The 21,894-nt window shown below is 38.3% G+C and overlaps 7 protein-coding genes across 12 annotated transcripts; 1 reads left to right on the forward strand and 6 right to left on the reverse strand.

Annotated features, from left to right (window-relative positions):
- Nucleotides 1-14: 14 nt before the first annotated feature.
- LOC124198883 (chitin-binding domain protein cbd-1-like) lies at nt 15-1,675 on the reverse strand. 2 transcript variants are annotated; one of them, XM_046594956.1, is made up of 6 exons: nt 1,519-1,675; nt 1,216-1,446; nt 986-1,140; nt 851-926; nt 416-669; nt 15-333 (listed from the first exon to the last, which is right to left on the reverse strand). In XM_046594956.1, the coding sequence occupies exons 1-6, from the start codon at nt 1,562-1,564 to the stop codon at nt 250-252; spliced, it is 846 nt and encodes a 281-aa protein (XP_046450912.1). In that variant the 5' UTR covers nt 1,565-1,675; the 3' UTR covers nt 15-249. The 2 variants fall into 2 exon arrangements, with proteins under 2 accessions (XP_046450912.1, XP_046450909.1); XM_046594953.1 differs by having other exon boundaries at nt 1,210-1,446.
- Nucleotides 1,676-2,556: 881 nt separating this feature from the next.
- LOC124198831 (cell wall protein DAN4-like) lies at nt 2,557-4,948 on the reverse strand. Of its 2 annotated transcripts, XM_046594887.1 has the most exons (11): nt 4,771-4,945; nt 4,627-4,694; nt 4,409-4,513; nt 4,260-4,329; nt 4,119-4,163; nt 3,977-4,029; nt 3,830-3,902; nt 3,470-3,741; nt 2,969-3,346; nt 2,840-2,879; nt 2,557-2,764 (listed from the first exon to the last, which is right to left on the reverse strand). In XM_046594887.1, the coding sequence occupies exons 1-11, from the start codon at nt 4,820-4,822 to the stop codon at nt 2,727-2,729; spliced, it is 1,194 nt and encodes a 397-aa protein (XP_046450843.1). In that variant the 5' UTR covers nt 4,823-4,945; the 3' UTR covers nt 2,557-2,726. The 2 variants fall into 2 exon arrangements, with proteins under 2 accessions (XP_046450843.1, XP_046450835.1); XM_046594879.1 differs by having other exon boundaries at nt 2,969-3,741; nt 4,771-4,948.
- A 1,936-nt stretch (nt 4,949-6,884) lies between these two features.
- On the reverse strand, nt 6,885-9,165 carry LOC124198846 (integumentary mucin C.1-like). Of its 2 annotated transcripts, XM_046594907.1 has the most exons (10): nt 9,076-9,165; nt 8,917-8,978; nt 8,595-8,844; nt 8,330-8,484; nt 8,154-8,232; nt 7,850-7,900; nt 7,732-7,772; nt 7,580-7,655; nt 7,161-7,513; nt 6,885-7,078 (listed from the first exon to the last, which is right to left on the reverse strand). In XM_046594907.1, the coding sequence occupies exons 1-10, from the start codon at nt 9,116-9,118 to the stop codon at nt 6,986-6,988; spliced, it is 1,203 nt and encodes a 400-aa protein (XP_046450863.1). In that variant the 5' UTR covers nt 9,119-9,165; the 3' UTR covers nt 6,885-6,985. The 2 variants fall into 2 exon arrangements, with proteins under 2 accessions (XP_046450863.1, XP_046450855.1); XM_046594899.1 differs by lacking the exon at nt 9,076-9,165 and having other exon boundaries at nt 8,917-9,058.
- A 512-nt stretch (nt 9,166-9,677) lies between these two features.
- LOC124198864 (uncharacterized protein PB18E9.04c-like) lies at nt 9,678-11,890 on the reverse strand. Its single transcript, XM_046594932.1, has 12 exons — nt 11,739-11,890; nt 11,574-11,641; nt 11,425-11,476; nt 11,280-11,353; nt 11,180-11,209; nt 11,027-11,096; nt 10,896-10,943; nt 10,762-10,814; nt 10,604-10,676; nt 10,080-10,543; nt 9,974-10,013; nt 9,678-9,879 (listed from the first exon to the last, which is right to left on the reverse strand). The coding sequence occupies exons 1-12, from the start codon at nt 11,785-11,787 to the stop codon at nt 9,842-9,844; spliced, it is 1,059 nt and encodes a 352-aa protein (XP_046450888.1). The 5' UTR covers nt 11,788-11,890; the 3' UTR covers nt 9,678-9,841.
- A 714-nt stretch (nt 11,891-12,604) lies between these two features.
- Nucleotides 12,605-15,926, reverse strand: LOC124198789 (integumentary mucin C.1-like). Of its 3 annotated transcripts, none has more exons than XM_046594846.1 (16): nt 15,799-15,926; nt 15,613-15,719; nt 15,047-15,163; nt 14,901-14,976; nt 14,811-14,814; nt 14,673-14,780; nt 14,551-14,602; nt 14,371-14,446; nt 14,023-14,297; nt 13,885-13,951; nt 13,687-13,818; nt 13,572-13,624; nt 13,424-13,499; nt 13,150-13,358; nt 12,960-13,058; nt 12,605-12,881 (listed from the first exon to the last, which is right to left on the reverse strand). In XM_046594846.1, the coding sequence occupies exons 1-16, from the start codon at nt 15,839-15,841 to the stop codon at nt 12,837-12,839; spliced, it is 1,539 nt and encodes a 512-aa protein (XP_046450802.1). In that variant the 5' UTR covers nt 15,842-15,926; the 3' UTR covers nt 12,605-12,836. The 3 variants fall into 3 exon arrangements, with proteins under 3 accessions (XP_046450802.1, XP_046450793.1, XP_046450786.1); XM_046594837.1 differs by having other exon boundaries at nt 14,673-14,757; nt 14,788-14,814; XM_046594830.1 differs by having other exon boundaries at nt 14,673-14,814.
- Nucleotides 15,927-16,856: 930 nt separating this feature from the next.
- Nucleotides 16,857-18,791, forward strand: LOC124198873 (geranylgeranyl transferase type-2 subunit alpha-like). Its single transcript, XM_046594943.1, has 9 exons — nt 16,857-17,023; nt 17,078-17,188; nt 17,254-17,378; nt 17,442-17,537; nt 17,616-17,704; nt 17,813-18,010; nt 18,097-18,279; nt 18,351-18,479; nt 18,563-18,791. Exons 1-9 carry the CDS (start codon nt 17,021-17,023, stop codon nt 18,613-18,615), a joined length of 987 nt encoding a protein of 328 aa, XP_046450899.1. The 5' UTR covers nt 16,857-17,020; the 3' UTR covers nt 18,616-18,791.
- On the reverse strand, nt 18,759-21,752 carry LOC124198764 (bromodomain-containing protein 7-like). Its single transcript, XM_046594793.1, has 8 exons — nt 21,554-21,752; nt 21,201-21,469; nt 20,683-21,135; nt 20,223-20,621; nt 19,996-20,161; nt 19,419-19,925; nt 19,193-19,363; nt 18,759-19,133 (listed from the first exon to the last, which is right to left on the reverse strand). The coding sequence occupies exons 1-8, from the start codon at nt 21,621-21,623 to the stop codon at nt 18,892-18,894; spliced, it is 2,277 nt and encodes a 758-aa protein (XP_046450749.1). The 5' UTR covers nt 21,624-21,752; the 3' UTR covers nt 18,759-18,891.
- Between the last annotated feature and the right edge of the window lie 142 nt (nt 21,753-21,894).

Below are 21,894 nucleotides of genomic sequence, written 5' to 3' on the forward strand. Positions count from 1 at the left end.
CTGAAATTTAAACATCAATTTCTTTCTTGTATTTTTCAATTCATAGGAAATTATATAAAGTTATATGCGCACTAAGAGATACACACCAATCAACTTAAAAAAAAAGGATGGAAATCACATATTAAACTTTAAATGTATCACTGTAAAATCAATGCAGGCATATAGACAGATTGAATCATATATACTTCTGGAAGGAGGACAAATCTGCTGGATGAGCATCAAATTATTGATTTATAAAGAGCATCGTCCTTATTTGCCACTGCAACCGGGAACACTGCTAGGCCAGTCGCAAACGCCAGTTACCGAATTGAAAACCAGACCAGACGGACAAGCCTATATGATAAAATGAGTCAATTTAATGATAGCGCCGAGCCTATAATGACGGGCAGGATAGGATTACAAAAATGGAACTTACGAAATGGTAGGCGTTTCCATTGTCACAAGTGTAGTAATGTGAACACGAAGAAGGATCTGGATAGTTGCCGCTTCCCGGACACACGAATTGGCCGCCAGTAGTCGTTGTCGTTTTGGGTGGAGTCGTTTGGGCCGTTGTCGTCTGGGCCATTGTCGTTTTAGGGGGAGTCGCAGGTGAGGTGGTTGACCACGATGTGACTGTAACACCCTGGGTTGTTGATTTGACTGTCGGGTTAGTCCCAGATGTTGGTGTTGCTAAAAATAATAATATGAGAAAATTTGTAGAACAGTAATCACAAAAATTGAGTAAAAGAGTTTCAATCGCTTATCGTTTCTCTTATATTCATAATCACATCTATAGTGCGCAATTCGGAATAATTTTTTTCTATGTTTGAATATAAAGGTTAAATCAGATTAATAGCAAATAGGTCTGTACCGGTTTGACATGCAGAATTGTACGGCGAAACGCATTTCTTAGCCACCGGTTCGAAAACACCGTAAGAGGGGCAGTTCTAAAAGAAAAAATTCAAAAATCATTCAGAAATGTATGCCCATAATTAGCGTGACTCACAGTAGAAAAAGGATAGCCATCAAGGCAAGTGTAGAAAACTGGATTGCAGCTATCGGTATAGGCTGGATAAAATCCATCATCGGGGCATGTGATTGGCTTAGGGCTATTAGGTGTGGCTACCGTGGGTACAGATGACTGAATATTCGTGGTTGTTTCTGAGAACGAATGGGGAAAATAATAAGCCATCAAGAATATTGAATAAGAACAAACAGGAGGCGAGTTACCCATACTTTGGTCCGGGCGAGTACGATTTCCGCAGTAGGTCTGTTCTGGCCAATTGCATCCGTCGTAGACGAGGTCAAATAACAAGTTGGATCTGCACTGCCACAAATAAGTTGGCTCTGTGTTGTAGCAGGTGTAGTAGAGCTCACATTGTTGAGGATGAGGATAAATACTGTGGCCTGGTGGACACTGGAAATCACTGACACCTAAATTGATGTCAGCGTTGACAAGGGACGAACCTGTTGTGCAATAAAACGAAACGACATTAGATATTTTTATTTCGAGCTGTACAACCGTTGGTTACAACTTACATTGGAGGGCAGCAAAGGCGAAAAGAATGGACGACAATTTGTTCATTTTTGGGTTGTTTAATGAGAGCGTATAACTTGTATAAAGCGCTCAGCTACTACAATGACACTAATTGAAACTCCGACTATGGTAACTTCTCTTATATCCAACTACATCCGGTCTTATCGAAAACAATGTTGTATGTCTATTTACATGGGCTTTATTCCTCGGTCATTTCTTTGTGCAATAAAACTGATTAAACGGGATATATTAGAGGGTGGTAAAAGTTGTGTTTGCCAGCGGTTGTATTTTGAAATTTCAAGTGTTGACATTAGTCGTTTCGTCGTCGATGCGGAGGAAGAATTCTGCGCGTCATCGCCGTATCAAATGGATTCAGAATCTTAAAGGCTTTAGCGGAATAAAATTGTTAAGCTCCGGATTGAGTCAATAAAAGCAATAAAACACGTCAGGCTTTGCGTGTTGCAATATTTCCTTTTTTTTTAAATTTTTTGCTGACCATACACAACAAAATATAATTTGCAAACATTCGAGTTAAAATAATTGTAATTTGCACACTTTATAGCGCTGCTATTTAATCGAAACAAATTTCATGTGAAAGCCTTTTCGTCATGATGAGGAAATTAAGAAAAATGTAAGAGTGACTGATTCGTGTAGTTTTAGCCAGACGGTATTAGTCAATCGAGTCAGTTTAGTTCACTGATAAGACGGTCACGAAAATTGACTGGAGCTGGCGACGAAGGGCGGTTCCGGAATAATAATTTAAAAAAATATACATGTAACAAAGTCCAGAGTGTTGGTCAGTAGATCAGAAATCGAAACAAGAAACTCAATAGATTGTGAAGGTTAGAAGTTTTTAGTTTTGTTTTACAAATTTTTATCTTAAGTTGTTACCTTACGAAAGGAGGTACTAAGAATAATCTGGCGCAATAATTTTCCGATGAATTCTTTTGCTGCAACACAAAGGCTGTCAAAAATAATTTACTATTTTGCGTGGACAATAACTATTTAGGGCAAATATAATATAGATAGAATTGTAATACTATTCAAAATTGATTGTATTGATTCTTTATTCAGTCTATTACCAAAATATTATTTTAAGATCAAACAAACAAAATTAAAAGACAATCTGCCAACTATGTCCCTGCAATGATTTCCTGGTATTATTCCATGAACTAGTTATTCCGGAAATTTAAGCCTATCTCCGCATCGTTTAATTGCAACCCGCAATGTTTTCTTTCCAATCGCACACTAATACACAATAAAAATATTAATTTCAACGCGAATAATAATGTAGCGGGAAAAAAATTAACTGAATTTACTTACCTTGGATTGCCGGGTTATAAAAGATAGGCACAGGACAGTCCTTTAAAACAGAATAATAAAGAATTATTTAGGTTCCATACTACAAATTTTAAAATAAATAGTTGCATTGATAACATAAAAAAGGCTCACCATAAGATATGCATAAAAATTTGAGCACATCCAAAATTGATTGCTGCATGCCACGCCTGGAACGGGAAACAATCCGTCCGACTGGGGGCAAACGAATGGTTCCGCCGGTTTGATCGGCGTTGTGTTCGTTGTTGTTGTTATCGGCGGAGTATTCGCAGGAGTCAGTGTCGTAGTAATGGGAGCTGCTGTTGTTGTCGTAGACTCTTCTCTTGGTGGTTCGGTTGTTTTTGTTGTCATTTTTGGGGGCTCGGTTGTGGTAGTTGTTGGAACCATTGTCGTCGTTGTGGACTCAGTTATCGTTGTTGGGGCCTCAGATGTGGTAGTTGTGGGAAGAGTTGTCGTTGTGGGAAGAGTTGTCGTTGTGGCCTCAGTTGTTGTTGTGGCCTCAGTTGTCGTCGTTGTGGCCTCAGTTGTGGGAAGAGTTGTTGTTGTGGCCTCAGTCGTCGTTGTTGTGGGTGCAGTTGTGGTTGTTGTGGGAAGAGTTGTTGTAGTTGTGGCCTCAGTTGTGGGAAGAGTTGTCGTCGTTGTAGACTCAGTTGTTGTTGTGGGCGCAGTTGTCGTCGTTGTGGCCTCAGTTGTCGTTGTTGTGGGGGCAGTTGTGGTTGTTGTGGCCTCAGTTGTTGTTGTAGGCGCAGTCGTCGTTGTTGTGGATTGAGTTGTGGTCGTAGCCTCAGTTGTTGTGGTGGTGGGTTCAGTTGTCGTTATGGGCTTTGTTGTTGGCATAGGAGGTGTAGTTGGAGAAGGTACAGTAGTCCTGGTTGTTGAAGTAGTAGCTATCGCAAGAAAAACCAAAAATATACCGTAATTAATGAAACGGTGAATATAATATTTACAAAAATATATATTTCCATATTCACTTACATGTACACGTAGCATCTTCTTGCAGAACGCATCTTAGAAGTGTAGGATCGAAGACATAGTTTTCCGTACAATACTAGCAAAAATTAAAAACAAATATATGTACAAATTGTCGGAGGTTACGAACACGAAAGTCTAACAATTGCATACCGTCAAATAAGAATCTCCATTGCTGCAAACAAAGTACAAACTGGAACAGGCACCTATATTAATACCGTCGCATATACAAGAACAAGCGAATTAAATGCTTGATTTAAATCCAAAATATTGCAAGCAGTTATTAGAGGCTTACCAGGATATGGATACAGTCCGTCTGAAGGACAATCGATGTGTTGATCTAATGCGAGAATTTCCACCACAAAATTTAATTATGTAAGAATGACGAACATTTAGATAATCAAGGTCGAAAGGTGCCAATAAAGTACAAATTTACTGCAAGTCGTTTGAGCGGCAAGCGTGCACACTAACGTTATTGGGTCGAACAAGTAGCCTGGTGGACACGTCTTGAAATAAGGCAAAGGAAATACATCAGTGGGTTAAAAGAAACCAAAAACAAGAAAGCTCGAAAGGTAAATGTCGTACCTCAGGACAAGGTATTCCGTTCACGCATTCATAATACTGGGCAATACACTGGTTCGGTGTTGCATAAGAGCCGTCAGCTTCAGGACAAGTAAACGCCCTGGTTTGCTGTCAAAATTAAATAAAAAGAATTTGTTTTTTAATTAAAAAAACAGTCGACGAAATTGTTACAAATTGAATCGGCCGGAATTTCTGTGGCTTATTTCACGTGCAGCACTTACTCCATTAAACGTAATTTTCCTTCCCCATTTCTGTTCAGAAATCTTATTCACCGCAGCGCTTAGTCCCACTTGAAAAAAAATATCAAATGTGCCATAATGAATTGGAAGACAATAAAATACAAAAGTCAAGAAATTTAATTATACCTTGAAAGATGCTGATTGCTAACAAGAGGGATGTGAGAAAGTGTTTTGCCATCTGCTGCGTCGGCCAGTAATCTTCCAATAATTCAGATGAAGCGAGCGATCCGTTATTCTGTAGTACACCAAACTGTTAAACGGGGACAGACCGGAATAGTCGACAATTTATACAGGAAATCTTGACACTAGTTATCATCAATTTACCGAGCCAATGCATCTTATTTGTTTAAGTAGTGGCTCGATATCAGTATAATTGGGCTATGCTATTATTCAAAATGTTGATAAAGAGCACTTAGAAATGTGCCAATAATGATGCTTCTTCTTTCCCTATACGTATAGGCATACGCAAATGCATATTATGATAGAATGACAGTATTCTAACATTACATTAGAATTGCTGATGACTACAGAAGTGTACGTACGTGATTTGAGCTAAAATATTTAATCTTTTGAAAGTCGGTCCGTTTGAAATATTAATGCTTCCCACTGATTGTCTCATATTGGCTGAGTTGCGTATAGTGTATGACGTATGGTTGTTATGACGTAAATCCATTACCGCGATCCAAAACTATATTCTCACTTTCAATAACCAACGCGAGGTCTCATGTATAGACAAGATTTGAATTTTATCTGAAAACGCACTTGTGGATATCGCGGTGAAGACCAAAGACGATCAACGTGAATCGAGAACTAACGCAAAGTCTATGCGACAAGTCGACGACACATCAGTGTCATTTTCGGTGACATTGACGTGTACGAGAATGACATACATAAAAGATTCATTTCTGTATTTCCCGCTCACTATACAATGCAATACAGATATCAACGTCAGTACATACATGTCAAAGTGTTTATCTTGAGTTAATACCTTACGGGAAGTAGTAGTGGCTAATAGGCCCAATTTCCCCATTTTACCATGTGTTTGTTCTGTATAAATTTTATTGTATTGATACTGTAAATAGTGTTTTATACTCGGTCAATACATTCGGGCGGTACTCGTTTAGGAGTTGAGCCCAGTTAAAATAAAAAAAAAAAAAAAAAAAAAAAATACCTTACGGGAAAAAATATGGGGCTATAGAGAACAGTTAATGTTTGTTTGTTTGTTTTCAATATAGTAAGGTCGAGAAATTTCCGCTGTTGCAAACGTCAACATATGAAATATAAGGCAAACCCTTATTTCTGATAAAAATTAAAGTTAAAAACAAAAATATGTTGACACTCACACAATGTTCAGTGCAGCAAATACGGGCGCCAATTCAATTTAGTTCTCGCCTAGCTGCTATTCGTTTGGATCCCCGGGCCAGCAGTCTTTGTCTGAACGTTTGCGTGAAAAACAAACAACCCAGCTGTTATGTAGCAAATAACTGTAACAGATGCACTCGCAAGTCGCAATACTATCGATTGTGAAACCTAACATACCATTCCAACTTGAGAAGATATTACTGTGACGCAAGATGATTTATTAAAACAAAAACCAACACAGGATGCTACGTCGAGAGTTACATATTGTTTTGTAGTATGTGTTGCTTGAAATGAAACTAGGCCTGAACAAAACGATGAATCGGCGGATGAGTGAGTAAGCTAGTTATATAATATGACATTAACATTAATTCAAAAAGGGAAAATTTGCGCTAGTGAAAAATAATTCGAGATGAGCGCAAACATTATTAGTACTACCCAGCAGCAAACAGCTGACAGTCATAGCAATCACTGCTACCTTGGAAAAACTCATTTTCTCGCAGCAATCAGTCAGTCGATCAATTTTAAAAACAACAGGTCGGCCATCGATTTATAAACAAATTCCATATCCCCCCTGCCTTAGACCTGGAAATTCAGTGATGGGGGCGTGCCTGGAAATTCCGAGCGGGGGAAGTTTTCTTGACTGTTATCGAGGTCATTAGTATCTTGATATTGTACGCCACTAGCTGTTTGCACATCAAAGATCCTTTTACTCTCGGGAGACTGATGCTGTGCAATACTGGGTTCGTGTGGTTCGTATCAACATATATCGAGAAAGTATACTATGTCAACACCTTGAAACAATAAGCTGAATTGAAACCACCATAAGAGTGTTTGACACCATACACACATATTTTCAATGCATTTAGTATAATAGTGTTTATTTATTTTGGCAATATCTGCCTTGCGGTCTAATTTGTTTTATGCGCAAACAATTCAAACAATTTGAAACGGTGGGCTGGACGACGTTCGTTCGTTTTCATTAGAAAAAACCGGAAAAGAAATCGATGCAGTTTGAACAGTCTGTTGAGCACTTCTGTGACGGAGCATCGAAGCATCCGTTTTCAGGACAATTCTGTGAATAAGAAATAAATAAATACAACGAAATTAAAATGGACTCACCATTTTTATGTTACATTTAAAATTGAATAACTTACCGAAGGGAATGCTACACCGGAAATACAAACGTAATACGCGTGACAATTGGTCGGATCTGGGTATTTGCCGTCTTTAACAGGGCAATTAAATTCACCGGATTCAGTCGTCGTTGTGGGTGTCGTTGTTGTTGAAGTAGTCGTTGGAGTTGTCGTGGTTGTTGGAGTTGTCGTAGTTGTTGGAGTTGTCGTTGTAGAGGTGGTTGTTGAAGATGTTGTAGAAGGTGTTGTTGAAGTAGTTGTCGTTGAAGGTGTTGTTGTTGAAGACGTAGTTGTCGAAGGTGTTGTTGTTGAAGTAGTTGTCGTCGTAGGTGTTGTTGTTGAAGACGTTGTTGTCGAAGTGCGAGTTGTGGGTCCTGTACATAAACGAAAACGATAAGTAAATAGTTGACTGAATAATGCCACTGATGTCTTTATTGTACCTTGGGCACAAGGGACCGTATCGGGGGATGCGCAGATGCCACGATCCGGATCGAAGATTCCATTGTTAGGACACACCTTTCATTCAAAACGAAATGTAACTTGCACTGCGACCAAAGATATTGAATTATTTGAAATACTCGTAAGGTCTTACCGATTCGTAAGCGACACCGGAGGCACACACGAAGTACACACCTGATGTTTTTCAGGGCAATAAAAATTTAATTCATTATCTCACATTTCAGAATATTTTATAAACTCGTTACACTTACCTGTACATTCCCCTTCGATTGGGTAGAATCCGTCCGCTGTGCACGTAAACGCTGGTACATAAAACAAATGTTTAGCTGTATATTTAGATTTGCAACATAACTAAATAATTGCTTCGTTTTCAAACGACTGCTATATTTCAAATATTTTGGAAGAAGAGGCTGAATAAGGTTGAGCTGAAAGAGGAAACAGGAAAGGTTGTTAGCTCTAAGGTAGCCTACGTAATGGATATGAGCACGTCTACTTGAGAATTTCATACGACAAAATCCGTGAACAACTAAAAAAACTGCTGATTTCAAAACTTACCCGGATCCTTGCAGGAGACCTCATTTGCTGGTTTGCATGTCAGTGTGACAGGATCGAATAAACCATCAGTAGGGCAAAGCTGTCAAAATGGAATCGGAATTATTATGTGCTTTATTTCATCGTCTACGGAATAGGCTGTAGTATTAACTTAGAAAGATCATCGTGGTTTATTATACCATAACGTAAGCAACTCCTCCAGCACAAGTGTAGTAGTGCTGATAACATTCTTCCGGACTAACAGGGAAAAATCCTCCTTCACTAGGGCAATTAAACACTGGAGACGTTGATGGAGGTGATTCAGTTGCAGTCTTCGTCCTTGTCGTCGTTATAGCTAATAAGTAACAAATTTGGCAAAATAATAATAAAAAAAAAAAAAAAAAACAGTACAAATATAGCCAGAGGATGAAAACAAATGTTAGCTAATATGACATGAACTAATACTTGGACCGGAGCGTTGTCTGTTTCCGCAGTCTGTCGATTCCGGATAATTGCAGCTACTGTAAGTCACGTCGAATAGGTAATTTGAATAGCATCGCCAGAGAGTCACGGGAGATGCGAAATAGCAGGTGTAATAGAGTCCACACTTTTCCGGATGAGGAGCGACGGAAGTTCCTTCCGGACATTGAAAATTTGGGTCAGGTCCTATTTTAATGTCTCCGGTAGCTCGGAAACCGCCGTAACCAACCAAGCCCTACAGATAAAATAAATTAGGAAAAGCGCTCATACTAATAACTCGTTCCACTCAATCAGGCATAATCTATACCTTGGTAAGAAAAGGCAGCATCCAGGTCGCACCTGCCACATTTCCAGCTTGGAAAAATGCCGCTATACAATTAATGCAAAGTGATTTTGTTAACAGCGTGTTACACATACAAACGGTGCTATACAATTCCAAAACAAAAATTCGAAGAATAATGCTTGCCTAAAGTGATTGAAGCGAAGAGAAAGGACGGGGAATGCTTCATGGCAAAGTTGGTTGCGCTTATTCCAATACGTTTAAATGCCTAATGGCTTTAACGCACTGTAGTCGATTTTGAAATCTTATCTGAAATTTTCGATCCACATGCGATAACGACATATGTCTAGCAGGACCACCGCTGACATTTAACTTATCGGAGATCAATAAATCAGCAGTCAAAGTATGTCGTCGTCTTCAAAATCTTGATTTCATAAAACAAGCTTGCTGTTACTTTGCCATTTCAGTAGTGATTAATTTTGTTACAATACTTAACGCAGTAAATGAATTTTAAAGAATTTGGACGGCTGCGCGTGTTCCAGAAACATGTCGTGTATACGTAACCCCCATAAAAACATTCATTATATAAACAAGATTGCGTCATCGAATATATGCACATTTTTATCGAAATGCTTCAACTCAATAGGTGCCGACATCAAATTGATACAATTGGACATGACATTGAGCCAACATCAGTCGAGTCTTACGTCACCTATTAATCTAGAAAATATTGCGAAGTTCACGCAAAGGAATTTTGACGGAATTTCGAAAGAAAAATATCGTAAATCGATTCTTCTATAGCGTCTATTAGGCTACTAGGATGTTAACATATCAAGATTAAACAATAGTAAATGTAAAAGATAATGCAATTTGACCATTATTGATTGCATGCAATCTACTCCTGGCTTTATATAGCAAACCAGCGAAAAGTCTCGGAAACTCTTCGTCGTCGTTACTGGCAACCGGCAACGTTTTCTTTCCAGTCGCATGCTAGAAATATAATAAAATGCCGTGAGCATCAAAACAGCGAACAAACTTCAAAGTATTACGCGCAGCCGGAAAGCAAATCCTTATTTTTACTTACTCTGAATGGATGGGTTGTAATAAGTGGGCGCGGCGCAATTCTGAAATAAATAAGAAAATAAGTTTGAATCGTAAACAAAATATTTTGCCAATAACTTGAAACTCACCATAAGGTATGCAATGGAATTTGAGCACATGTAATATTGTGTGCTGCAGCTGACACCTGGGACGGGATAGTAGCCGTATTCTTGCGTACATTTGAAAGGTCCCACCGTTGTTGTTGTTGGTGGTTTTGTTGTTGTGGTGGTTGTGGTTGTTGTAGTCGTGGTTGGTGTAGTCGTGGTCTTCGTTTGACAAGTCATTTTGGTCGGACAAGTTGGTGTTGGTGTTGTTGGTGTGGTCGTTGGTGTAGTCGTGGTTATTCGTGTAGTCGTGGTTGTTGGGGTTGTGGTTGTTGGTGTTGTGGTCGTTGTTGGAGTAGTTGTTGTTGGTGTAGTAGTCGTCGTTGGTGTGGTCGTGGTTGTTGGTGTTGTGGTCGATCGTGTAGTCGTGGTTGTTGGTGTTGTCGTCGTGGTCGGTGTTGTTGTTGTGCGGGTTGTTGTCGTAGTTTTTGCCGTCGTCGTGGTAGCGACTGAAAAATCACAATTTTGGAGGCTATAAGAGCAAGTGAATTTTAAAATGTGTGTTATACCTTTGCAAGAAGCAGTGGCCTCAGGTACGCAGCTATATAGTACTGGATCGAAAATTGAAGTTCCTGGGCATTTCTTGAAATTGAGCGGATAGAAACTCAGGTTATTAGTTACAAAAAAGGCAAAATTAAAATTTAAAAATGGGGCATCTAATGCTTACCTGTAGATAGGCCTGATTTCCGACACAAGTGTAATATGAATTCGAGCAAGCGCCTTGAAAACGGAATAAAAAATATTACGTTTGATGTGAACACGTCCATCTAATTAAACTACATAATAGAACACACAACATACCTGGTATGGGGAAAAAACCATCAGGAGTAGGGCAGGTGAAGGGTGGCGCTGAAATCAATCAAACAAAAAGTAATTAATATTTATTGGTCGACATTTTTCGCTGCGGTAACAGCAAACTTCTCTAAACTTACTGCAACTGGCCCATCCGATGGGTGTGCACAATTTCGTCACGGGATCGAAAACGGTACCATTAGGGCAAGTCTGTTTTAATTACATTGAATTAGAATTTTAATACGTTCATCGAAAGGTAAAATGTATAACTTTGTTGCCTAGTGCCTACATACCGAAACGTATGGAGAGCCAAGAACGCAGACCTATTTTAATTTGAATATCAAATAATGTAATGAAAGTAATATATATAGAAAGTATAATCAAGAACGCTACGTAGTAATCAGGCCCACAGGTGTTTGGAATTGGGAAGAAACCTTCAGAACTTGGACAGGTGAAAGTTGTTTCACCTAAACACGCAATGGAAAAACACCAATCAATGTAAAATTGAAAGAATGTGCATCATCTTTTTTGAACTCACCCAGAGGTCGAATTTCAATGCCGCCTGGACCTCGTAAGTTTGAATTCAAAACCTTTCAAAATCAAGTAAACCGAAGTAAACCCATAAAATAATTCTGCATACGTAATTAGTACAATAGTCAAGGTTATATTGATTGGATTTCGTTTTACCTTGCTGCTCAGAAATGACGCTTGATTTAACTTTGTCTCACCGGTCACATTGACAGCTAGAAAAGATGCTGTTACATAACACCAATTTAAAATTATTATTCGATAATATTAAGCTTTTAGCGTATAATTGAAGTATTAGTTCAAAAACAAAAATTGTGTACTTGCCTAGGACAATGAACCCGAAGAGGAACGAAGAAAAATTATTCTTCATCATGACGAGTGAAATATGCGAGCGTTCGACAGCAAGTGATTTTATCTGAACTTCGTTGTTGCGATGTTGATCAAAAGTAATGTTCTACTTTTCTCGCGGTGCCACTCTCCTTCTTTTATAATTTACTCCAGTTAGACCTATACCCTTCAGTTTCTTTATCGCTTCTTTTATCATTCGGAATCATAAGTAAGATGCTTGATTAAGTCTGAAACTCTTCCATCAACTCTAACCATATACAGAACGGAAGGAGAATATTGGTGACCTTCAGGAATCGATGTCCAATGTCCTGATGTGATCGATTCATTTTCAAAGTATCAAAACACGTAAATCGTCGTTCTTATTTGTTCAACTTCCAGAAGACGATTGGATTCGATATGGTAGATTTGTTGCAACGTGGGGACTGACAACTCGGATTCGGACACGTTGGGAAAAAACAAGTTAAGTAATGTAGCATTGGTCAATCTCAAGACTACCGTAAATCTTTTCATCTGTTGTCACTCATAATTAAGCTTCATCCGATAGACAAGGAAGGAAAGATATAATTAAACCTTAGACAAACACTGAGAATGCGCTGTCTGGCGCGGTGTTGCAATGTGACACTGATCCCAATTTGGATCAGTGTCATGTCATAAAAATGTTTGCACCAGTACCTGGCCAGTATGTACAATCTACCAATGACTGGATTTACCCAAAAATCTTACAACATTTTTTTGTTTCATTATAAAGCCAATTATCCGATGAATTTTACGCATTCAATGACTACTGCGTTGCTTTATGACGAAATCTCAGTTACTCGGAAACTTTCCTTGTGCAAAGGTTATACAGATACAGAAAATACTTGTATTTCGGGATGTATTCAAGACTAGTAAAAAACTAAAAGCAAAATTTTTTTAACAGTTCATATCAGTAAACAAAATGGACTAAGTAGATAGTTTGATTACAAACCCTGAATTGATTAGTGAATGACCCGATATTACGCTCCTTGGTAACAGTTAATTACTACGACAGCACCTGTTGGGTTTGCTCGACCGCGAGACCATTTCGCAATCGAATCACTGATGCGGCTGGCCGCCTTTCAATCCAACAAGTTTCATACCCTGTCGAAAATAATTCAAGTAATTTATCGTACTGTATTGAGACACAATATGAGTAAGATCAAATTTGCCTTAGAGTACCTGGTAGAAATCGACGAAGCTAAAATAGCAGCCTGGAACATTAATAGGAGGCTCACAGTACTGTGTTTTGGGGTTAAATACTTGTCCAATGGGGCAACTCTGTGAAATGAAAACAAAAATTGTTGAACATAGTTTACGTTTAAGCTTGAACTTTTGCTTAAATATTACTACAATATCAAAGGAAACTTACGGCGACGAAATAAGTTCCGCCTCCACAGACGTAATACAAAGTACAGCTTCCCGGATAAGGGTATTGTCCACTTCCAGGGCAGACAAATGGAGCAGCTGTGGTCGTAGTTGGTGTAGTAGTCGGTGTAGTAGTCGGTGTAGTGGTTGGTGTAGTGGTTGGTGTAGTAGTCGGTGTAGTGGTAGGGGTGGTTGTAGGGGGTATTGTGGTTACTAAGTTATGCAAGGCGATAGTTATTATCCAACTTTTTATTTTGAAAATTATTTCATGTTCATACCTGTGCAGGGTGGTGACGCTGTCTCAGGAAGGACGCATTTCAATAAAACTGGATCAAAAATTCCCGCTGGGCAAGTCTAAATGAAAGAAAGAGATAGGTGTGCTCAGGTATTCTACGTTAAATCGCTGATTTTAAAATGAAACTGTACTTGGACGTATGGAGACCCAGATACGCAAATGAAATAGTCTGCGCTGCAAGCTCCTGAATTGTCAATTGTGTTACCGTGATTACAAATTCATTTCGACATAATAAACTTTATATACCGGGTATTGGGTAAAATCCCTCGGGAGTTGGGCAGGTAAATGGTGCAACACTAGAAACAGTAGCTGTCGTACTGGCCGCGGTTGTGCTAACAGTGGTTGTGGAACTGCTCATCGTGGTGGAAGTAGTTGTATCTATAAATCACAACGGCAATTAGCTTATTATTTCACGTTGGATAAAAATGTAACTAAACAATTTACCGCATCCAATAACATCTTGGGGAGTAACGCATTTGGTGTCAACGAAAATTCCGTTTCCAGGACATGTCTAAACATGTAAAAATAAAAAAATTGCTGAAGGCAAGTAATCAAGCCGCTCTTTTTTTCAAGGCTTATCACCTGAACGTAAGAAATGCCTCCAACACACGCGTAGTAAGTAGATAGACAGCTGCCCATGGGAAAAAATCCATCTTGAGTGCACGTGAAAATTGTGGTGCCTGTACTAGCCGGGGTAGTGGTGATGGTAGTAGTTGTAGTGGGCGGTGCTGTAGTGGTTGTAGTGGGCGGTGCTGTAGTGGTAGAAGTGAGTGTTGTAGTGGCCACCGTGGTGCTTGGAGTCGTTATGGTACTAGTGCTGGGAATCGTGGTAGTAATTGGTACAGTGCTAGTTATTGCTGCAGAAAAGAAAAAGGAACGATAGTTTTCGAATTTGCATCGTCTCTTTATAATTCCCAAATGTGATATTACGTGGGCATGATGGCAAAGATTCCGGTGCAACACAAGCGGATATCGATGGATCGAAAATACCATTGCCTGGACATGTCTACAGGTGTGATAGAATCCGACGATACGAGGTATGAATTGAAATAAAATTGGGTTTTAGCACATTCAGAAACGAACAATTTCAACTATTGCTACCATTATTACCTGAGGATAGACAACACCACCAACGCACGCGTAGTAACTAGTAGAACATGTCCTGCACAACGATATCAAAAAATTTACATTAATAAATTCTGACAAAATGTTTCAAGAAAACTTCAATTTACCCAACAGGGTAGAACCCGTCCGATGTACACGAAAAAGGTGCAGTGGTTGTTGTCGTTGTTTTCACGGTAGTGGTGGACACGGTAGTGGTGGACACGGGTGTCGTTGTCACGGTAGTTGTTGTCATGGGTGTCGTTGTCGTTACTTTTTATTCAAAATGACAACATTATTAAACCTACTCGATTGATTAAAGAACTAATATTTTCTATTTTAGTATAAAAACTACTAACTTTTGCATGATGGTGCCGTGTCGGGACTAAGACAATTTCCAAGGGCCGGCTCAAACACGCTATTGCCAGGACAAGTCTTATATTGGCAGAAAAAGTATATTATGTACATTTACTCATATAATGTACCAAACAAAAAAAAAAGCAACCTGGTTGTATTGAACACCTCCTATACATGCGTAGTAGTTTGGATTGCAGTTAGGATTATCTGGAAATGCGTAAAAACCATCGCCTGCATTTTCACAGAGAGCGCTATTCCGTTCACCCTGTAGACGAAAGGAAAAATTCGATCACACAGTGTTTAGTTAGTGTTCAGGTCTATTAAATATTTAAAAGGATTTACTTTATACAATGCAGCCAATAGTACGCACTGGTTTAGGGCATAATAAATTAATAAGGGACAACACATGGATAAAAGTTTATTTCGATAGGACAGGAACCGTAAATCATATAGGGTTTAACTTATCCGATGATGTAATTATACGGGGCGCGGTTGCAACAACCTAGTTCTTTTATTTTTCTTTACGTTTAATTTCGTAAGCGTGTAATTGCTTTGAGTTTCGAAGCGAAACACTCGTATTCCAAAGACATTAGATTACGTTTTCTTTCACTTATAAAAACCACAAAACGAAACGAAACTTAATATTTTAACGATTTTAATGGGATAGCATTTAGAGATGTAATACTTTGGAATGATTTGTAATAAATGATTTACCGGTGTATTTGGATCAAAAGTAGCGAGCCATTCCTCGAAAAACTTGGAAGACTGGGCTGGGACGAGCGCCAGGGAGGGTAGAGCTAGCGCGGTCTGTAACAAACATGCTATAGACAGCAAGAAATGGAAAGAATTAATCATCATCAGAAACTATGCAAACCGTCTTTCATTGTGTGCTTGTTTTACCTTGAAAAAATACTATCGACAAAATACACACTGACGACCTCATCTCGGACGGTGTCTTGAGAAAAACTGAAGGATAGGATGAAAGAGGCTACTTATAACCGAGACTTTTGTGATCGCAACAGATTTACGCAACAAGAGTGGATTATTTCTCCTTATCTGGCACAAGGTCTGTGCAATCAGCCAATCACTAATTTGATTTTCGATCACAATATCGGAAGCGGTATGTTTGGAATGACACTCGCGTGCATACGGACAACACGTAATTGAACGCTTAGTGCCTGTAGATATTACTCTTCCCTTTTTTATTGATATTTAATTATAAATTAGCGAAAGAGACGGTTGATGCCAAAGCGAATGCATTTCACAGCGGAATAAAATGAGCTTATCAATAATCATGTGCTGCTGACGACATTAAAACAAATAAAATACTTTCCAATAAAAAAATTGATGGGATTAAGCTTGCTGCGTCATTTGAATTTCATGTTCATCTGACAATATGAGCACGTGAACCATTTCAATCATTGATCTGTCACATACACGGCGATAAAATTGTGCGCGACAAAATATAAGAACATATCAGCATAGTATTTAATAAAAATATCATGCCACTTTTGGACAGTGGAATCTGAAAAGTAAAACAAATAAAAAACGGGCAGAACCGAAAGAACAGAATGGGAGCGGTACAATATTACAATTGTGATAAAATCCAGAATGCGCCGATTTTGATGGAACGATAAGAAAAGAAGAGCTGTTTACCAAAGACGGCAGAACGCACTATACGCAGATTAAAATTACTCAGCATGAGTTAGTTTTAACATTTCTGTATACCTGTAATGCGGATTCGCAGAATGATACGGAATTTAGATGCTACAATATAATTAATATGCCCGTATTGAAGGCGTGGCCGATCCCCCCCCCCTCCTAAAAATATTAGAATCTAGTTTCTTTATTTTGAGATATATTACCTTGTTAAAATATTCTCAGCTTCACATCATTGCGACCGTGAACCTTGTTTCGTGAAATCTAATTTTATTGTTTGAATATATATTTTTTTAGATTATGACTTATGAGCTTCTTCTTCTGTCTTGTTCCTGCTTCGGGGGTGTTGTTTAGAATCACTTCAGTTGTTGACGGCTGAAACCGGTTGAAAGATCGAAAATAATAACGAAACATTTTTTTTTTCGATTGGAGAGCTTCAAGAGAATATATTCCCTCCCCAAAAATGGTAAAGACCACGAATTTCTGACCATTTAAAACCTACAACTCTTTGTTTTCATAGCATGGCAGACTTAAAGTTCGTACAACGGCAGAACAGCAAGAGATCAAGGCAAAGGAAAGAGCCAAGAAACTTGTGATATACAAGACAGCAATGAATTTAATCTTTTCCAAGGTATGTTGATAATATTCATTGAATTTAATTATAATCTGGAATACACAAAAAATTTATGTAATCAGAGAAAATCTGGAGAGCTAGATGATGAAATCCTGAAGATGACTGGCCAGGTGTTGACAGAAAATCCTGACATCTCCACTTTATGGAACATAAGGAAAGAAACAATTCTTAAGATTAAAGAAACAATGTAGGTATAATTTTAAAAAGAAAAATATTTGTGTTACTTTACATTTTAAATTATTATTTGCAGGCCAGACCGTGTTGATGATTATGTATCAAATGAGCTAGCATTGACTGAACAATGCATTAGAGTAAATCCAAAGTCTTACAATTCTTGGTTTCACAGGTTATACTTATTATTATAAATTTATAAATTTTCATAAATTGTAATTAATAGTTCCAAATATCTTCTCTGGTTTTATAGGAGTTGGATTCTAGACCAAGTATCTATTGTGGACTTTAAAAATGAATTTTTGCTCTGTGACAAATGTTTGGAACTGGATGAAAGAAACTGTAAGTTTATATTATGAAACCTGTTATAGGTTATAAGAATTCAAGTTTATTATTATTTTTTAAATTTAAATTTTTATTATATTTCATTATTTTATGTGGTTTTTTTAGTTCACTGCTGGGATTACAGAAGAATCATTGTTCAGAAGTCGAAAACTTCACTAGAAAATGAGCTTGAATTTTCAACAAATAAGATAAAAAAAAACTTTTCTAATTATTCATCATGGCATTATCGAAGTGAGTTGCTCCCAAGAATTTATCCAAGTTCAAGTGATCAATCAATATTGGATGATCAAAAATTGGCTGAAGGTAATATACACAAATTTTCATCCAAAGGATTGTTGATTCCTGGAAATTTTAAGAAAAAAAAAACATAACTAAATTTTATATTATAGAATGCAACCTTATTCAAAATGCCATTTTTACGGATCCCAACGACCAGAGCGCCTGGTTCTACCAACGTTGGCTTCTTTTCAACGGCGATGAAAAGTTTACGCAAAATTCTAGTCTCCTATCAACTTTGAACAATGAGCTCGAATCGTGTCAGCAACTACATGATCTGGAACCCGATAACAAATGTAATTTTTTTAAATAGTCTTTTTACTTCTTTATATTATAATTAAACTTGACTTACCGTGTATGTTTAAAGGGGTAAAATTACAGGTATGCGAACTCCTGCGCCGAATAAACGGATTGGGGAACGAAACTGAAATTCTGCAACTCATTCAACAGTTAATCAAAGTCGACCCATTGCGCCAGGGTTACTATAATTATCTCGGTGAGAAAGTGGCGTTTAATTACTATAAATGACAGAGTATTTCTCTCAAATTTCTCAAATTTGTAATGTATTTATTGTTTCAGGCTCTAAGATTGTAGAAGAAAATCAGAAAAAGAAAATTGCCGAATCGTCATAGATTAAGGATAGTGTTAATATGAAAAATGCATCTCCAGATCTATTCAAATTCAAAGCCTTGAAAATTTTGTTTTTTTCTTTTACCTATTATTGTCCACGTGAAAAAAACACGAATTTGTTGGGTAAATAACAGATTGGCATCGATTCATTTTTTTGAATAAAGAGTGTATTTCATTATTTGTGATTTTAAAACCGTAATAGGTCACTTGTCATTAGAAAAATGAAAGAGACCCAGTATTGATGGATATGACGTAACAATGCTTTGGAGTGAATGAATTCAATGAAATATATCCGTCATAACATCAGAAACACCGTCTTCACCAAGTAATTTACTTAGTTCGCTTTCGATGTCTCTCTGGTCGGGTTGCATGCTTATTGTGGGACGAGGTACCAAGTTCGTATCGTTTGGAAGTGAATCTAGAGAAACTCCCATAGCTTTCCGTACACCTTCTACAGAAGCCACTGTAGCGGGCGTCGACTGTTTGGCTACGTAAGCGATGCCTTCCGTAATTTTTCCAACTAGAAGTTAACAAAATCAGTAAAACAGGCGATTGCAAATTTTTTATAGATGTTAATACCTAATTGAAGTTCAAAGTCTGAAGGTGGCATGATATTAGAGAGATGAGGCGGTGGAGTCTTGGAAAGTCTTTCCCGCTGCGTTTTCTCAAGTGTACTTATCAAGGATCCTGTTTCATCCAGACAACTCTGGCTAGCTTCTCGTGCCCGTTGTTCGGCTTTGAACTGTGCTTCTATAATTAGACCATAGTCAACAAAATTCATTATAAAAATAAACTTAAAATTTACCAAATGAGTCCAGGAAAGAGACATCAATTCCAAGGTCTCCTAAAGATCTTAGGGCATTTAAATTGAACGCATCGTTTTCATTTGCATGTTGTGACTGAAGAAGCTGTTGCTGCTGTTGTTGTAATTGTTCCTGTTCTAGTTGTTGAAGAACTTGTTGTTGATGGATCCGTCTTTTCTCTTCTAAAATTCTAGCCACAGCCGAATGTTCACCGTGTGTCATCAAGTTGAGTAGGTCGTCGGCGATGTGTAGTGCGTAGTCGCAATCGCGCACAAAATCCAAAATACTTTCTGCATACGGAACTCCCGTTTCTTCTCCGTAAGTAGCTAACACAAGATCTGATTCTTCCTTTGTAAGATTTGAAAATGTAGAATCGTACGAAGGAGCATAAGATCCAAAAGGACCATAATACAATGGTTTGACAGGTTTAACTTGATTTCTTCGATCTTCTCTGAAACCCATTAATTGGCCAGTTCCTGGACCCGGTTGAACTTTACCCGTTAATGCACCTAAAAAGTACAAAATTGCCGTGAGAAAATGTAAGTTGCACTTATCCCGTAACTCAAAACTTGCATTTACCTAACGTAACAGGCACTTCAGTAGTTCCTGGTTGTGCTCCGGGGTTGCAAGGAGTCAAAATGGCAAGCGATGTAGTACCATCTTTTCTTTGCCGCAAAAAGCCCATTTTGGCATTTGGATGTTGGTATCCAAGCTTATTCGCAGCAATTTGCGCTGCCTCCTTTGCCTTATAAAACAATACAAAGTAATTCGTCTATCCAAAAGAGAACCACGAAATCTAAATATACCTGCTCCAAAATTTCGTCGGGAGTCATGTCGTCTGGCAACACATCCAAGTGGCTCTTATTCGGCGATTCATTCTTGAGGTAACTATCTCGAGCCGTTTCCACAGCTGTTTCACCACCGGAAGAAAATCCAGTTTCCATTTCGTGGTCGGCCGATTCTATTCCTTCAGCAGACTGCTCTTGCCGAATTGCAAAGGCTCTGAATGACTCTTCCAATGGCTCAAAGCCTAAGTGTGTAACTGTCAACTCGCCATAATTGGATATGGTGGGCACGTAAGGGCGCACCTTTTCGGCCGTCAGAGTTCGTAGGCCGGTATGCAACAGTCTTTTCGCAGCTTTATAGTAGACGGTGTCCGGTTGGTTGTACGTCATGGCGTTGTTACACATCAAAACAAAGTCGTCCTAAAATAAAATACAATAATAATGGAATTGTAATCAATGAGAGATTTTAAGGAACTCTTACCGTAAATTCTTGCAGTGTTTTATACTGATTATCCTCAATCTTCTGTTTCATAGTGCTAAAATCCATGGGTTTAGTGATGATTGAAGAATAGTTAGGTGCAATACTATCAGTTACTGGCCAAGCAAAGAATTGTCTGGGATCTTTTCTTTCGAGATTTGGCATTAGCAACTCAAGTAGCTTCTGTATTGCTGGTCTTTCTTGACGTGGGCGAAGACTGGTTCGAAGAGGAGCAGCTCCAGGACTGGTACGTTGCACGCGTGTGGCCAGTGAGGCAGACAAGTTGGAACCAGTTCCTGAATCTAAGGAGGTTGTGGATATTTTCAAGATGGGCCTGGGGGAGAGGGCCCCTGCTCCACCATGGATTGGATTGGAAGGTTGAACTGTTATGACCTCATACCTAAATGACTCATCACCTTCTGGGGCAGACTCATCTTTGTCCTTACGTTTTTTGTCCTAGACATAGATTTGCTGTTATTTCATTGGAAAACTACAAGTATAAGTGACAAAAAAGAGTAAACCTTATGCTTGTGTTTTTTCTTTTCCTTGTCCTTGTCTTTATTTTTCTTCTTCTTCTTTTCCTTTTTTTTCTTGTGCTTTTCTTTTTCACTTCCATCATGAAGAGAAAAAAGGGATGAATGCCTGGAATCTTCTTCAGCTCCATACGGAAGATTTACAATCCCTGGTCGGTTCGACATTCCTGAAGAACTATCTCCATGATCCGCTAGATCTGGTGTTGAAGCACCACCAACTTTCAAGATCAATCTTAACTGTGGGCGATCAGTACTTGCTGTAAAATATTTGAAAAATCAATGTTTCATACTTGTTTCTGTAATGAGTTGTCATGAAATAGAGAAGCAAAAGTTTTACTTACCCTGTCCTTGGGCACTTTCGTACCTCCCCCAGCGGTCCGATTTGTGTTTTTTATGTTTCTTGCTCCCCATGTGTTTTGGTGAATTGGAACTAATCTCTAAATTACAATTGGCAAAAAAAAAAAAAATTATTTGTTGGCGTCTACTCAAGCCTGTGTTTCGTTGTTGTTTCCTTTTTTCGTGAGAAGCCCTTACAACGATGCCGTATTGACTGTTGCTAGTTTGAATGCATATGTAAATATTTTTAAGGATATGGAATGAATAAATATTCTAGGTCTAAAAAACCTATAAGGTTACGACATTCACTCATGTTAGTTTCTTTGGCAGTTGGAGAAATGTTTAT

The sequence above is a fragment of the Daphnia pulex genome, chromosome 1 (assembly GCF_021134715.1).
Source record: "Daphnia pulex isolate KAP4 chromosome 1, ASM2113471v1".
Classification (NCBI taxonomy): domain Eukaryota; kingdom Metazoa; phylum Arthropoda; class Branchiopoda; order Diplostraca; family Daphniidae; genus Daphnia; species Daphnia pulex.